The sequence below is a fragment of the Enhydra lutris genome, unplaced genomic scaffold, assembly GCF_002288905.1.
Source record: "Enhydra lutris kenyoni isolate GAN:26980312 unplaced genomic scaffold, ASM228890v2 scaffoldscaffold2, whole genome shotgun sequence".
NCBI lineage: Eukaryota > Metazoa > Chordata > Mammalia > Carnivora > Mustelidae > Enhydra > Enhydra lutris.
The window spans coordinates 58,793,298-58,809,917 of record NW_019154086.1 but is presented as its reverse complement, the minus strand read 5'-3'; the positions used below and the strand labels follow the sequence as shown (position 1 = coordinate 58,809,917).

The window sequence follows — 16,620 nt, the reverse complement described above, 5'->3', positions numbered from 1 at the left end:
AAATAAAATCTTTAAAAAAATGAATAAATAAAAAAAAATTTTTTAAAGATTTTATTTATTCATTTGAGAGAGAGAAACAGACACACAAGCAGGGGAAGAGCCGAGGGAGAGGTGAAGCAGACTCCCCGCTGAACGAGCTGGGAGCCTGATGTGAGGCTTAATCCCAGGAGGTGAGCCGAAGGCATACACCTGACTATCTGAGCTACACAGGTGCCCGAGAATGTCTTATTCTTATTTGGATTTTCTATCACTTTGTCATAGTTATCTACATATAATATATACAAGCACTTTGTTCATGGAGCCCAATGTGGGACTTTAAACTCATGACCTTGAGATCAAGACCCGAGCTGAGATCAAGAGTTGGACACTTAGGGGTGCCTGTGTGGCTCAGTGAGTTAAAGCCTCTGCCTTTGGCTCAGGTCATGATCCCAGGGTCCTGGGATCAAGCCCCGCATCAGGCTCTCTGTCCAGCGGGTAGCCCGCTTCCTCCTCTCTCTCTGCCTGCCTCTCTGCCTACTTGTGATATCTCTCTCTGTCAAATAAATAAATAAAATCTTAAAAAAAAAATTGGATACTTAACCAACTGACCCACGTAGGTGCCCTAGTCTTTGTTCTTTCTTTTAATGTTTTTTCTGGTCTTAATATTTAGAGTAATAAGAATATGTATAATTGTATAAATTTTTAATAATCATTTTCTTCTAGGGTAAACAGGAAAAGGACACACCTACTGATCTTGTTCCTGTTAACTTACTATTAGAAGTGAAGAAATTATTGACTGCAATTAATACTCTACCAAAAGGTGTGATCCCTCACATTAAGAAGTTCTTACAAGAAAATTTTTCCTTCCAAATCATGCAGGTAAGATTATAATTTGTTCTTTGGGGCGGAAGTACAGCTCTTTGTTTATGGCTGTCCAGAGAAAACACATTATTTTCCTTTACTCTCATACTACTACTATACTGACAGCACTTCTAACACTAGAGATGTGGACTTATTCCCATATCAACTAGTTCTACACTAACTGGGTATCCAACAAGTCAATTAAATTCTGATACTATTTGCCTAGAGTTAGTATCAGATCCCGCAAGTCAGGGGCTCAGTTCCACAAATCTGCTCTGACTTAAGACACCAGTCACAAGTCCTAGGTTGTCCCTGGTACTTCTGACCAACTGGCTATGGATTGGAGTTCCCATGACCCCTTCCTGGGTTCAATAATTTGCTAGTATAGCTCACAGAACTCCAGGAAACACTTACTTGATATTTACCAATTTATTACATAATAAAGGCTATGATAAAGGATTTTAAAAAACAGCCAAATGAAGAGATACATAGGGCGAGGTCTGGAAGGGTCGCAAGTATTGGAGCATCTGTCTCTGTGGAGTTGGGGTGTGCCACTCCCCTGGCATGTGGATGTGTTCACTAAATTGGAAGTTCTCTGAACCCCATACTTGAAGGATTTTTATGGAGGCTTCCTCATATAAGCATGATCAATTATTAATTCAAATGCCCAGCCCCTCCCCATCTGGGAATGGGGATAGTGCTAAAAGCTCCAAGCTTCTAATCATGGCTTGTTGTTTCTGTTGATCAGCCCCTATCCAGGGGCCAACTGAGAGTTACCTCATTAGAACAAAAGATGCTCCTATCACCCAAGAAATTCCAGGAGTTTTAGGAACTCTGTGTCAGGAACCAGGATCAAAGACCAAATATAACCAGGAACTAGGAACAGATATCAATGTATCTATTTCTTATTATTTCACAGTGACTTTTTCCCTCTTTTCCTCCCTCCCTTTCTTCCCACAATAGTGTAGCTAAAGTCTTGAAATCTCCATCTTTTTGTGAAGGTCTCTGGTGTCAGCTTTGACTGTAGACTTTTATTAAATAGAGTTAGTTGGTGCTGGTCTTTCAAGAATAATGGTGGGAATGTGGGTTAGTAGCTAGTAAGCCATCATTGATATAAGGTCTAGTGTTTATTCTTATTCTACTAATAACTGATAGCATGCCACACTGGGACAGGGGATTGCTTTTGGTTTTTCTAATTTGTAAAATGTTGACAAATTATTTTAAAATGTAAGGTAAAAACAATGTCCAAAATTTTTTTATTTATGAGTAAAATAAATACTCTAAAAAAATACAGTAGATTTCTATCTTGGAAGTAGTTTTTTTAAATAATAATTTATGAAACTTTCAGCACAAGATGGGTATCAGTTCTTAAATGAATGGAGTTTTTCAAAGTTAAAGAAAATGTTCTACTCATTTCTTTGTAGCCTTTACTTGGGGACAAAACACCATAGGATATGATTTAAAATTCAAACAAACTCTAAAAATATCCAAAGACTTCACATACAATTAATAACCTTAACTGAGATAATTGAGCAGTATGAATTCTGGTTTGAAACTGTGGAATAATGCCACTGTTTCCCTCCTTTATCTTTTGGAAATTACCCAGAAACAACAAGAAATGGAAATCAGTAGCCTTTCTGTATGGGAACAATAGCCAATTAGAAGGTAAAAATGAAAGAAGAATATTAGCAACCAAAAAAGTAAAATACCTAGGAAAACACATGAGAAATATATAAGATATAGACTAGTAATTCTCATAGTTTTTCTAGGCCACCTACATGAGACTATCTGAACCCCATACTAGTCTTAAGGAATCAATATCTCTGGAGGTAGGTGTGGGAATCTGCATTTTAGCAAGTATCTACATGCTGATTTTCTTCACATTAAGTTTCCAAAATCAATACTCTATATTGAAACTGTAAATGAAGATTTCTAAAACTCTAATAAAGGTAAGAAAAGAAGACCAAATAGAAAGCAATACACATGGGAAGACATGGTGTGATAAAGTTGTCAATTTTCCCTAAATTAAAATTGATAAGTATCACATATCAAAAAGTGACAGGAGGGTATTTTTTGGTTGTAATTACTGAAAGCTAATCCTGAAGTTTAGATGGGAAATGAAAGGAAGAAAGAGAAGTGTAGGGGAGAAGGGCTGGGAATTTGCCCACTCAGATATTAAAACTTACTGTGAAGCTCTCATAACTACAAGATTGTATTACTTGCTCTTGACTCTATGGACGTCTAGAAAATAGAGAAATTTCAGAAGTTGACCAAATGCATACAGAACTGTTAGTATATGATGACAAAATTGATATACTAAAGGGAATTGGACAAATTAACAATCCCAGTAGGAGATTTTAACATGATCCCATAAGTGACACAACATTGCCATAAAATTAGCAGAACCATAGCAAATTTGATATAATTCACATACATACACATAACAAATACAAAACACTACACCCAACGGTGGCAGAAGATAGATTCTTTTTAAGTGCACACAGAACATTTATAAAAATTTTCTGTGCTAGTCACAAAGCAGGTATCAACAAATTTCAAAGATTCATAACATATAGAGCATGTTCTCTAACCACTGTACAATGAATTTAGAAATCTATACAGAAAGATAAACTTAATAAATCATTGTTCGTAAGATAGACCTCTAGGTATACCTATGGGTAAGAAAAGAAATCACAATGGAAATTAGGTAAATTTTTCAACTGAATAAAAAATATATATCAAAGTCTGTGTTATTAGTAAAATATGTGCTTCAAAAAATATTTATAGCTTGAAGTGCAAATATTAGAAAAAGAAGCAAATTTGAATATCAATCATCTAAACATAAAGTTCAGGAAATTAATGGAAGAACAAATTAGAAACAAAGTCAAAAGAAGGAAGTAATAAAGATATCTAAGTCCATTGAAACAGAATAAGAAAATAGGGAAAGTCAGTAAAGCCAAAACTTTTTAAGGATCAGCAAAATTGAGAAATTCCTGGTAAGAATCTTCAAAAAGGCAAAAATAATCCAAATCATGAGCGAACATGAAAACATCAAAACTAATTTCCATAGTCATCTAAAGGATGATAGAGAATTCTGCTACTTGCAGTGGCTACCTGAGTTGGTTTAGAGCAACCTTCCTTAACTGGACAAAGTCTTTGCTTAGTAATGTGCTTTTCTGGCAGATTACTTCATTCATCTGGGGATTGAGATGGTTCTAAGCTTCTATTCTGTGACAAAGGGTCTATTTATGGCTTACCTTTTATGGTAGGTACTGTCAGTGTCCTGCACATAACCCTTAGTCCCTTGGCCTCTTATTTCAGTATGCTCTGGACAATTTCTAATATTCAGTGTCTTTATCTCTATGCCTTAAGGCTTCCCCTGGAACTACAGAAGGCTGTACTTCTCATGGCAGTTCAGAAGTCCCAAGGAATTAATACTCTTATATCACCACTCAAGCCTTGGGAGTTGTTCTGCAAATATCCCAGTTTTCTCTCCCTTGAGTTGAATAATACTGTGTTTTTCACTGTTTTACTGAGTTTCTCTGTTGTATTAACCCCAGCTGTCCATTGTGAATAACTAAATAACACACCCTTTGGGGCACCTGGATTACTCAGTCAGTTAAGTGTCTGTCACTTGATTTCTTCTCAGGTCATGATCTCAGGGTTGTGAAATTGAGCCCTGTATCAGGCTCCACAATGGGCATGGAGCCTGCTTAACATTCTCTTTCTCCCTCTCCCCGCCACCTCCCTCTCTTTAAAAAGAAACAAACAAACAAAAACCATACCCATTAATTTACAATTAATTTAAAGCCTGCTTTCCCTTCCCTGTATCACATCTGTATTTCCCTACCATTGTTCTCTGCACCTCCCAAATAAACTACTTGCATTTAAGCTGGAACCAAAACTGACACTCTTACTCTAGGGGTATATTTCCTCAAGGTCCCAACCAAAGGATGTAGTGTTTTCCAGGGTCCCTCATCCTCGATAGGTAGTGCATTCTGTTTTTCCCCCAGCTTTGTAAGTTGCTTAAAACTCAGCCTCACAGCCACAACTGAAAATGGCAGTTACCTTAACGAAAAATGTGACTCCAGAAGTCAGTCATGTGTCTCTAGGCATTCCTTCTCTCTGAATGTTGACCCCACAGATTTACAGTGTCTTTGTAGCTTTCTGTTGCTTTCAAAAAATGGTTTCTATATTTTGCCCAGCTTTTCTAGTTCTAAAGTAGGTGGTCCTTTAGTGTTAGGTTTTATATGCTTACTCAAATCCAAGAGATATTGTTGAGTAACTGGTTGGATAAATGAGTCTGGAATTTAAGTGATAGTTCTGATCTGGAAAACAAATTTGAAAACTCTCCATATGTAGACATTTAAAAACATGACAGTGGATTACTTCAGGGAATGTATATGTTGATGGAGAAGAGGTTCAGTAAATGAGTGCTGGGGAGAAAAAGTACCTAGCTATTTAGGAGAAAAATAAAAAAAATATTGTGTATTAGAAACCATTTTAAGAAAGTATAGGCTAGGGGTGCCTGGGTTGGCTCAGTGGGTTAAAGCCTCTGCCTTTGGCTTGGGTCATGATCCCAGGGTTCTGGGATCGAGCCCTGCATTGGGCTCTCTGCCCAGTGGGGAACCTGCTTCCTCCTCTCTCTCTCTGCCTGCCTCTCTGCCTACTTGTGATCTCTGTCTGTAAAATAAATAAATAAAATCTTAAAAAAAAAAGTATAAGTTAAACTTTTCACACAGATAATACATTTTTAAACACATAATGGAATTTAAGTGAAGCACTTGTAGGTACAAGGTATCGAGAAATGGACAAAAAGATAAGACATAGTCTTCCTTTTCATTTCATCCATATAATGTAACAAACTATGGTATATAATAAATCCTGTATTAGTTTGGTTCCAATCAGATTATAGCTTAAGATTCCTTGACCTAGTGTTGGAATTAAGCCAGCATTCTTGCAGGGTCAGGACCGGAAAGATTTTAGCCATGCGTAGAGAATAGAAGGTATGATAATGAACTGGGATAAACACTTTCCTCTGAAGTAGGAGTGGATGTGGCCAATTCTTGGCAGACATAAGAATGCTTTTTAAGTGTTTCAAGGAAATAGTTAACAAAGATTTGTCAGACTACTTAAAAACAAATAATTGAGAGAACATTTGATCTGGGTGGTGTAGATTTCTTTCTTTCCTTTTTTTCTCTCTCTTTCTCTTTCTTTCTTTCTTTTAGAGAGAGAGAAAGTGGGGAGAGGGAAAGGAAGAGAAAGAGAAGCAGACTCCCCACTGAGTAGGGAGCACGATTTGGAGCTGGATCCCACAACCCTGAGAGATCATGACCTGAGCTGAACTCAAAAGTTGGATGCTCAACTGACAGAGCGCCCAGGTGCCCCAGTGGTGTGGATTTTTAAAAAATCATTTCCAGATTTTCTACAACTAGCATGTATTACTTGTATAATAAAAATGTATGTAGATACTTGCTTTAACTTAAAGAAATTTTTGACCAATTATTTCCACAGAGAGAAGTTGCAACTAACAGCCAGAACGGGGAGGAAATTGTTCCTGTTTTGAATTTACGTTTCTTGATAACACAACTGGAAGCAGCTCTTAGGAACATTCAGGCTACTAATTATACTGTAAGTGTTTTCTTTTGAAAGTTTGAAATAATGGACTTGGACAACATTTTCCAATGAGAGGGTAGCCAGTACAATTTGTATTTTCCTTTTACCTCTTGAGAAAAGGTATGCATAAACTGATTACCTTCCTATTTCTTGTACTTTATTACTGCATCTCTGTAATGAGCCTAATCTAAGAGTCCCCTTCCCTACCATAAAATTGTTCATCTTAAATGAAGAAAAACTTGAACTAGTAAACACGGGCTTTCTTATTAGAAATGGAGAGATATGAACTTCAGAAATTACTCCTTCCTTTCCTCCTAGTTATTAGTCAACTCCTGATATTTCTATATTTGTAAAAATTGGAACTTCTGTCATCTGCTAATAACTAGTTATGCAAGATAAAATTGACAAGATATATTTATATGTTCAGTTTCAAATGATACTTTAGAAATAAATAGAAAATCTGAGGAAAAATAAACCTGGCATCAAAAATCAGAACCAATAATAGTACAGGACAGTAAAAGGAAAAAAATCAGTTCTTTGAATACTTTGGGTTCGTAACGTAAACTAGATTTCACACACATGTGGAAGATGGATTAGAGGTACCTTCAAGAAAGGGCTACCTGGGTACCAACTAAGGTATCCAAAGACACCAAATCTCTGAGATTTACAAGAAAGTGGAGAAATCATCTTAGTTTAGTACTCTCAGGATGAGGATTCTAAGTGGCGATGTATACCACCCTAAAGGAGTTCTACATGGAGACAAAATAGGTAACAAAAGGGAGTTTGCATTAACAAGTATTCCCCAGAATTTCTGGGATGCTAAAGATCTGCTCTTTCTCCCACTGACCAGGTCGCCAAGCAGTAAAATAAATGAGTATAAAATCAACATTAGCAGATGCTGATTGCTTAGCCTACTGAGACATTACTTCAAAGATGAGTCTTACATAAAGAAAGGGAGGAGATCCTTCTCTTGGTAGCATTGTTGAACAGAATTGGAAATGTCATGATCAGAGCAGCCTGCTGTTGTATCCAGATGGCTCTCCCTGTTCCTCAAGGCTACTGAGGATAGGTGGAGCAACTTTGTTCTAGGAGGTGGCATGAGGGCAGGGGGCAGTTGCCAATATCTCAATATCCATTTAGTTCCAATACTTGGAATGATCCCTACTATTCAGGGAGCAGGTAGGGAAGAAAGGCCAGAGCATATTGGTTAGCAATGTAATGTTTATATCTCTAAATTCCTGAGTTCTTTACCTTGTACTTGTAGCATTACCACAATTCCACATTTTATCCTGTTCTCAAAGTGTTCTGTTTAGAGTTGTATGAGCCAAAGGCTCAGTCATATTATTTATGAAGCCAGTTTTTTTTTAAGTTACAAAGTAATAGCTTACACTTACTTAATGTTTGCTATATGACAGATACTTTTTGTAAGGATTAGCTCATTTAATCTTCTCAAGCACCCCACTTCATTATTCCTATTTTATAGATTTAAAACTGAAGCACAGAGGTTAAATAACTTTCTTAATTCAGCCGGTGGTAAGTAGTGGAATCAGTATATAAGCCTGTGTAATCTTGGCTTTAGTGTCTATTCTGTGAACTGCATTTTACCACTTCTGCAAAGATGGGAATTTTAAGATAGAAACCAGTTAGATGTTACATAGGTTCATTGAAAGCAAGCACGCATATCTGTTTCCACTGAGATCAGTTTGAAGCCAAACTTCTAACTCCAAGCAGTTACTTCATAAATGTGTACTGTTGGCCATGAGAAGTATTCTGGGTAAGAGAACACAGTTAGATCACTAAAAAATAAGACATATCCTGTAGATGCTTATCATACCTCTGTACCTGAAAAAAATCTTGTTTATAGTATGGAACAGTCTCATTGTAAAAAGTTAATGTGACAAAGGATATGGTTATGATTTTCAGTTAGTAGAGAGCTTATGAACAGAATGTATAATATTTTTCTCCATGGACAATTTTTAAACTTTTTATTTGAGGTCATTTTAGATGCACAGAAGTTGCAAAAATATAGCTGTATAATACAAAAATGCAGAGAGATCTTGGCATACCCTTCACTCAGTTTCCCTCAATAGTTATTTGTTACATAACAATTTATGTTATCAAAACCAGAAAGTTGGCATTCCTACAGTGAGTGTTGTATCTGAAGTCTCCAAGACCTACTCCCATATTCAGAAGGACTCATGGGACTCAGAATATAGTTGTACTTATTACTACATCTGTCTGGAGATCTTAGCCATTTGTAGCATGTAGGGGTAGGAGGGGGAAAGAGACAATAAATCCCGATGGCTTTCATTTTCTTTAATTAAACTGTAATGTTTTATTTTGAGATTATTGACTATCCTTTCTCTTTAGGGTCAAATTGTCAAATACATCTAAAATGTATTTGCTATTGTTCTTACTAGATGGTTAAAAATATAATGATAATTTTTACTATTTTTTAATAATTGCTGGGTAGGCCTAGGATATTTATTTTTTTAAGTTCAATTAATTAACATATAGTGTATTATTAGTTTCACAGGTAGAGGTCAGTGATTAATCAGTTGTATATAACACCCAGTGCTCATTACATCAAGTGCCTTCTTTAATGACCGTCACCCAGTTACACCATCTCCCCACCTACCTACCCACCTCCAACAACCCTTAGTCTGTTTCCTATAGTTAAGAGTCTCTTATGGTTTGTCTCCCTCTCTGATTTTGTCTTTTCTTTTTCCCTCCCTTCCCCTATGATCCTCTGTCTTGTTTCTTAAATTCCACATATAGTGAAATCATATGATTATTATTATCTTTCTCTGATTGACTTATTTCACTTAGCATATGACCTTCTAGTTACATCCACATTGTTGCAAATGGTGAGATCTTTTTTTTTTTTGATAGGCCTAGGATATTTAATTAAACTTGGTATACTGAAAATTAACTTAGTCTAAATAACCAATTAATTTTTTTTCTTTTAGGCACATCAGATTAATGTTGGTTATTATTTGACATTACTGTTTTTGTATGGAGTGGCACTTACTGAAAGAGGAAAGAAAGAGGTATGTAGCATGTGTTATTTGCCCATTGTAAATCTTCTCATGCTCACTACTTTTTGACGAAAGGTTGATTTTAGAAATTCTCTAAATGTTCATTTTGAAACATTGGCTAAAGAAGATGTTCTTTTGTAAATAAGTATTTTAATCATTGAGTATATTATCTGTGTGATCACAAACAGATGCTAGGATTAGAGATGTGAATAAATGACTACATGACTGTATCAATATGAAAGCTGCTCCGACTTCTCCAGTTTGGAAAATAATTATTGTAAAAAGAACAAATGCTTTTATATCAGCCAAATCTAGTTTTATGTTCCTACAGGATTACACAGAAGCGGAGAATAAATTTCTAGTGATGAAGATGGTGATCCAAGAGAATGAAATTTGTGAGAACTTTATGTCTTTAGTTTATTTTGGACGTGGTTTGCTTCGATGTGCTCAGAAGAGGTAAGGATTTTAATAAATTTTAGCATTGTGAAATGGGATAGTGTTTGTAGTATACCAGGTATCATGACATTTGTGCTCTACTGGTTCTTCTTCACCTGTTCCTGTAGATAATAATTTATTTAATGTTTTTGAGGATTTTAAATATCAAACTTAACGGGTCATGGCAATAAAAGACAGTGTAGCAAAGACATGAGGAACATAGGCCTTGCAGTCTGACGGACCTGGGTTTAAATACATTTTTTGCCATGTACCCAATCTATGACCCTGAGAAATGTTCTGTTACTCAGCCTTATCTTTTCCTCTCTGTAAAATGGAACTAATAATAGTGCCTACCTGCAACAAGGATGTTGTAGATGATCAAATAAGCTCTCAGAACACAGAAATGCTAGGTTTAATAAATAAATGATGGTTATAGTTATTAATACTATCACCAGTGGGAATAGATGTTTAAGGTATAAATGAGCTTCTAAAGCACTGAAAGTGTCCAGATTCTGGGTTTGGGAAATATTGGGGATCACACAGTTAGTGAAATTGTGTGGGGGAACCTTTATGGACTATTTACTTCCTATATGGAGATCCTTAGCCATTTATAGCATAATGTATTAATTTTATTGGCTCAGAATTTGGCGTGTTCTAAAGACTGTGTGTGCTGAGTGTTGGGGATATGATAGTTTGCAAAATAGATCGTTCCTGTCTTCATGTAACTGACCGTATAGTGAAGGTTATAGACCTTAATCAAATAATCAGCTATACAAATAATCAATTATGAAATATGATAAAGAGCTATGAAGGAAAATGCAGTGAAAAACTAAATAGCCTTCACTAGACACCCAGTCCAGTTCTGGGAATCAGAAATCTTCCTGAGGAAATAATGTTTGGCTGAGACTTGAAAGATGAAATTGGCAGCTGTGCCAGTCCTTATGCAGGATTACTGCTGGACCCAACCGTGGGATTCCTAAAAGAGTCACTTCTGTGGGAGTTACCTGATTCTTTTGTAAGATTTTATCTTCAATCCTCTGGCATGCTTGTTTTTTACTAGGGTACCCAGAAGACTTCCTACTTCCCATTTAGTAGCATGATGCCATCAATATAAATGGGCTTTTGTGATGTTTTACAGAATTTCAGGATGGTCAGAATCTCTTTAGTCTATACTGTAGAGAGAACTCACATAGCTGTGAGACAGGACAAAGATGTATACTGCTGTCCTTCCATCAGATGTGTGAACTACTCTTTAGTCTCTTTACCAGTGGGCATTGGAGAGAATCTGTTTTCCATTATCATTGATAGGAGAAAGCCCAGTCACAGGACAGCATCATTTACTTTCATCCCTGGCCTACAGAGGACAGTCACCACTGAGCTGCTCAAAGACGCTGGTGCCTTTCTCATTGTGTCCTCTGGAGTGTCCTCTGGGCCTTTCCAGGGAACTTTGTCTAGTGGTGGCTTCTTTGGTCTTGTGTAGGAAGTCCATTCTAACATCCTTAGCTCCCTGGGCTTTCTTCAGTACCCTGCCAAAAAATTTCCAGCATCTCCACCTCAATTACTCTAGGCCATTGTTGGATCCAAGCTTGAAGTAGCCTTCTCAGCAGCATGTTGGCTCAGGTGGCTCAGGTGTCCTTGTTAGGAAATAAATCTTGAACTGTGGAGGAGTCATCCCAAATCAGCATACACTTCCCTATCCAGCTGTGTCTCTGTGTTGGTTCAGCACTCTTAAGATCCACTCCCACATATGTTTCTGTACACACTAGTACACACTAGTCAAATTCCTCAGTTCTTATGGTGAATCAGCTTTTCCTAGAGGGGCGGGGACTTTAGTTTCCCACTTGGACTCTGCTTATACCCAATTCCAGAGTTATTGGTACTGAGCAACAAGCAGAGATAGGAGAGGATCTTGAGAAGGGAGGGCATCATCTTTTGATATATGCATCTTAGATGATATTTTGGCTGGTCAGAAAATGGTTTCTGCACTCCTCTAGCAAGAAAGAGGTCATTATCAGCCAGAGGAGTTCAGGACAATTTAGGGGTTTCATTTAAATGTCCCCATTTCAGATCTTAGGGTCTCCTTGTTCCCTGTCAAAGCCCTAATTTTAGCATAACAGTCCTGCTGAGGCAGTGCATTTAGTCTTTTCTGCTGTTCTACCCTTGTGATTAAATACAGGGCCCCATTTCCAGCACAGTATGCCCTTATAAGGTTAGACTTGGTAAAGGTTTTTTTAAATGTTACCATAGAGACCTTTTACCCTTCACAGAGTGCCCTGAGTTGTTAATAGTCCTTTCAAGGAGGTGCATTTGGTCTCTTTTGCTGTTTGTTTCACCTTGTGATTAAATCTGGCCTGATTTTCAGTACAGATTATTGTTATGGATATAGGAGATGAGAGCCTTTTTAAATGCTGCCATAGAGTCCTCTGTCTTTCACAGTGTGCCCTGAGTCAACAGTTGGCTGACCTGTGCCTGTCATTCTCTTTCTTCAAGGCTTCCAAGACAGTATACAAAAGCCATCCAACTCTACAATCCCTTTAATTACCATGGCCCCTATTCTGTTTAAGCTTGAGCTACTACATAATCTATTGCCTCCCCTTCCACCTGTATTTCATCCCAATCCACCACAGGTGAGAGTCCTAGCATTTGTATTTCTATAGCATGCCGGAGGTTTTCACCACCCTACTTACCACACACACACAAAAAAAGGGTTGCTTGTTGTCTCATTGGTAAACTATCTAGTTACAGAGTCTCATTCAAACTGACCTTATTTTAAAATGCCTTACAGATATAATGGAGGACTGCTAGAATTTCATAAAAGTTTACAAGAAATAGGAGATACAAATGATCCTTGGTTTGACATAGATCCTACAGAAGATGAAGATTTACCTACAACTTTTAAAGTAAGAAATTGCTTAAGAACATTTCATCTGTGACTAATCAGAATCATTTTTGATGAAGTGTGGCCTATGCTAACTTTGTCATATCCATTTTTTTTAAAGATTTTATTTATTTATTTGAGAGAGAGGGAGAGCATTAGAGGGGAGAGGTCAGAGGGAGAAGCAGACTCCCTGCCGAGCCGGGAGCCTGATGAGGGATGCGATCCCGGGACTCCTGGATCATGACCTGAGCTGAAGGCAGTTGCTTAACCAACTGAGCCACCCAGGTGCCCCTAACTTTGTCATATTCTATAGCAAGCACATTCTTTTGTTGGAAATTAGCTTTTTGTATAAGAAACAACATTGATTCCATTACCTAGTGCAGAACGTAAGATTCAGCACATAGAGAGAAGTGAAGTGGCTGGGTTAGTAAATAACAAGATTTGTTAGTATTTAAAAACAATATTAAATGCTATACTAGTCCAGTACTTCACATAGCTGGAGCTAAGTGTAATAGTTAATTCTTTTTTTTCTAATTATATTTACCATTATTTTGTTCTTGATTTAAATTTAAAAAATACTAAGAAAATTTGAAAAACTTATTTCAGAAAACTTGAAAGATATAAAAGTGCTCAAAGATAAAATTCATCCATATTTCATCAAATGGAGAAACTATTGTTAGTATTTTCATTTATGTCTTTCTAGAAACACATGTATAAACAACCCTTTATTTTTAGTAAATTGGAATGATGTTATACACATTGATGTGTAGTTTAGAAATATATACTGTGAATTTCCCAGTAGTTAGATTATTCTATAGTATGATTTTTTTTTCATGGTCCATCATATAACTGCTTTAATTTGTGTAACCAGTTCCTTGCTATTGAAAATTTAGTTTATCCTAAACATTCCAGTTTTTCACTATTATGTAAAGTGATCTTTGTGCATTTCTCACATAATTCCTATAGGACAAATTTCTAAAGGTGGAATTGTGAATCAAGTCCAAAGTTGTTGATATTTATCTTCATATTTCTTTTCAAAGTTTGTATTCTTTTTTTTTTAGAGGGAGTGAGGGGCAGACGCATGTGCACATGTGTGAGTTGGAGAGGGAGAGGGAGAGAATCTCAAGCAGACTTCTCACTGAGCAAGGAGCCCCTTGTGGGGCTCAATCTCATGACCTTGAGATCATGACCAAACCCAAAATCAAGAGTTGGATACTTAACTGACGGAGCCAACCAGGCACCCCACCAGTTTTTATTCTTAAGACGAAGTATGAGAGTTTCCATTTCCCTTATCTTCTTGGTATTCTTAATTTTGGGTTAATTTTTACTCCTCTTTTAAGCCATATTATAGTAACTTTTTAATTTGTTTAGTGGGTTTCTCTTGGTTAGTGTTTGAATGACCTGTCTGCAGACTTTTACTTTAAGCTTTTCTGGGTCCTTATATTTTGGCTGAGTTGAAAGCCAGATCCATTCCTCAAAGTGGATATTTTGAAAAACTATGAAATTCAATTTTCTTAGAAGCTATAGCAGCTCAAACTGTATAAACCTAATAATACAGTTTCAAAACATATGGGACAAAAACTGGTAACACTAGAAGGAGAGGTAGAAAACTCTTCAATCACAGAGTACTATTTTACTATAGCTCTCTCAGTAATCAGTAGAATAAGCAGACAGTTTTTGACATTTGTCAGGAAAATCACACAACTTCAAACCTAAGACTTAAAAATGATTTTTTATATTTTAACGTTAAACTTTTGAGCTTTTGTGAAGTAGTCCCTACTTGGTCTTAGTTTTCTCTTTTTCCTCCTCCTTTTAAAATATTTTTCTTTGTTATCCAAACATTTTTAGTGAATTTTTTCAAGGAAAATGATACACATATACAGTGTGTAAAATAATATTAAAAGACTCGAAATTAACAGTCTGTAGTCCATCATCTCTAATTGTAGTTCCTAACTAGAGACACCTTCTTCCAGCTCTCTAGGCATATTTCTTTGATATATCTATGTCTTTTGAAAAGCTCTATTGCTTTTAATCATATTTCTCCATTGTAGATAATATCTTTTGACTTCCCTCTATGGTAGATGAGGAGGGTTTATTAAACTCTCTTATACATCCCCTTTACACATACACTTTTCTTTCCCCATTCTACCAGTAGTTATACATCTTTATGTAATCTGCTTTAGGGTTTTCTTTTATTCCTTGGATTATCCTTCTATGTAGAATACTTTGTTTCTTGGATCTCAGGTTTTCCTCTTTTTAGGTTTACTCCCTTGTTTTGGTGTTACAAGTCATGCAGCAGCTTCTTAGAAAAGGGTAAGCCTGGGAGGTAAATTTTTTGAGACCTTTCAAGTCTTCAAAATAATTTATTTTTTCAATACTTTATATCTTGCCTGGGCATAGAATTGTAGGTTGCAAATTATTTTCCTTCATATTTTCAGAGTGTTTCTGTTATTTCCTTGCTTCCAATATTACTTTGTGAAATCTAATCATCTGATTCTCGATCTTTTGCTTATAACCTGTTTTAATTTTTTTCCTTCTGGGAGTTTTTAGGATATTCTGTATTCCCTAGTGTTCTGAGGTTATATTTTGAAAATGTTCTGGGACATTTAAAAAATTCATTATTTTTTTCATTTTATTTATGGAATGTTTGTTATTTAGATACTTGATATCTTGGACTAAATCTATGATTTTCTTATTTTTTTCCCAATTTGTTACATTTTATCTTTTTGTTTTACTTTCTAGGAGATTTTTCTCAACTTTAGCTTTCTGCATAGGGCAGATACTCAGCCAGTGCACACTAGTGCTATCATGTTAGTTGTTATAATGTTAAAATATTTATGTAGTGGTTCAAAAATAGTTGGTCCCAGGGGTTTCTTGGGCACCCAGCCACCATTCCAGCTGCTTTGGACTTTCTACCAGCCTTCCCTCCCTATGCTGCTTTAAAATCCAATAAAGGTTTAATGTCTAGTAGGGTAGAATGCTTTAGTGATCCTGGCTGTAGGCCAGCATGTTCTTAATCTGTAATGATTGGTGCCCGGCACCCCACCCAAAGTCTTGCTTCACAGACATTGTGATTTTATATATATATATATATATATATTTTTTTTTTTTTTTAAAGGGTATTTAGACGACTGACCTATACCCGTTTATCCTAAGTGAGTTCTACCAAAGACCTACCCTGCCCCATTTGCTCCTACCTTCATATATCCCCTTAGATAAACTTATCCTGGTGGGGGAATATAGCACCCCTAGAGATGCTGGCACCCTATCAGGGTAGTGCATATGGTTATTTTTAACATTACCCTTGTTCTTATCCTTCTACTGAATTTTTAATTTTAATGATTATTTCAGCTATTATCTACTAGGAGTTTCTGTTGTTATGAATGTTTCCTTTTTTCTTTTCAAATGACAGTCTGTTTTTGTATCATGAGTGCGTAATGTGTCAGAGGTAAATGTCAGCCAGACCATGGAAGACCTTATATAAGCCAAGTATGGGGGTTCAGACCCTTTCTTGAAGTTAATGTGAAACCCCTCAAGACTTTTAAACACTGGAATGATATAATCAAATTATAATAAAAGAGAACAGACAGATACACACTCATATACCTATATACATCTATCTATGTGTATATATATGCACATATGGATGTGTGCCTCTCTGGGAGGTGATAGTTCTTGTGGGAACCAGAAGGCTGAGAATAGAACTAGCTCTGTAAAGACTGAGGGAAGAGCCTTCTAGGTAAATGGAAAAGAGTGTGGGAAAGCCCTTAGGCCTTGACACACAAGTTTGAAGAACTGAAAAGGTAAAACCAT

The 16,620-nt window shown here is 36.4% G+C and overlaps 1 protein-coding gene across 1 annotated transcript in view; it reads left to right on the top strand.

The window, feature by feature from the left end:
• The window catches only part of LOC111151642 (DAZ interacting zinc finger protein 3), a 104,339-nt gene that overhangs the window by 14,484 nt on the left and 73,235 nt on the right, over positions 1–16,620 (top strand). Inside the window, exons 4-8 of the mRNA XM_022509771.1 lie at positions 703–858; positions 6,355–6,471; positions 9,426–9,506; positions 9,826–9,950; positions 12,715–12,829. Of these exons, the coding sequence (XP_022365479.1) occupies positions 703–858; positions 6,355–6,471; positions 9,426–9,506; positions 9,826–9,950; positions 12,715–12,829 (594 nt within the window). The remainder of the gene's footprint in view (positions 1–702; positions 859–6,354; positions 6,472–9,425; positions 9,507–9,825; positions 9,951–12,714; positions 12,830–16,620) is intronic.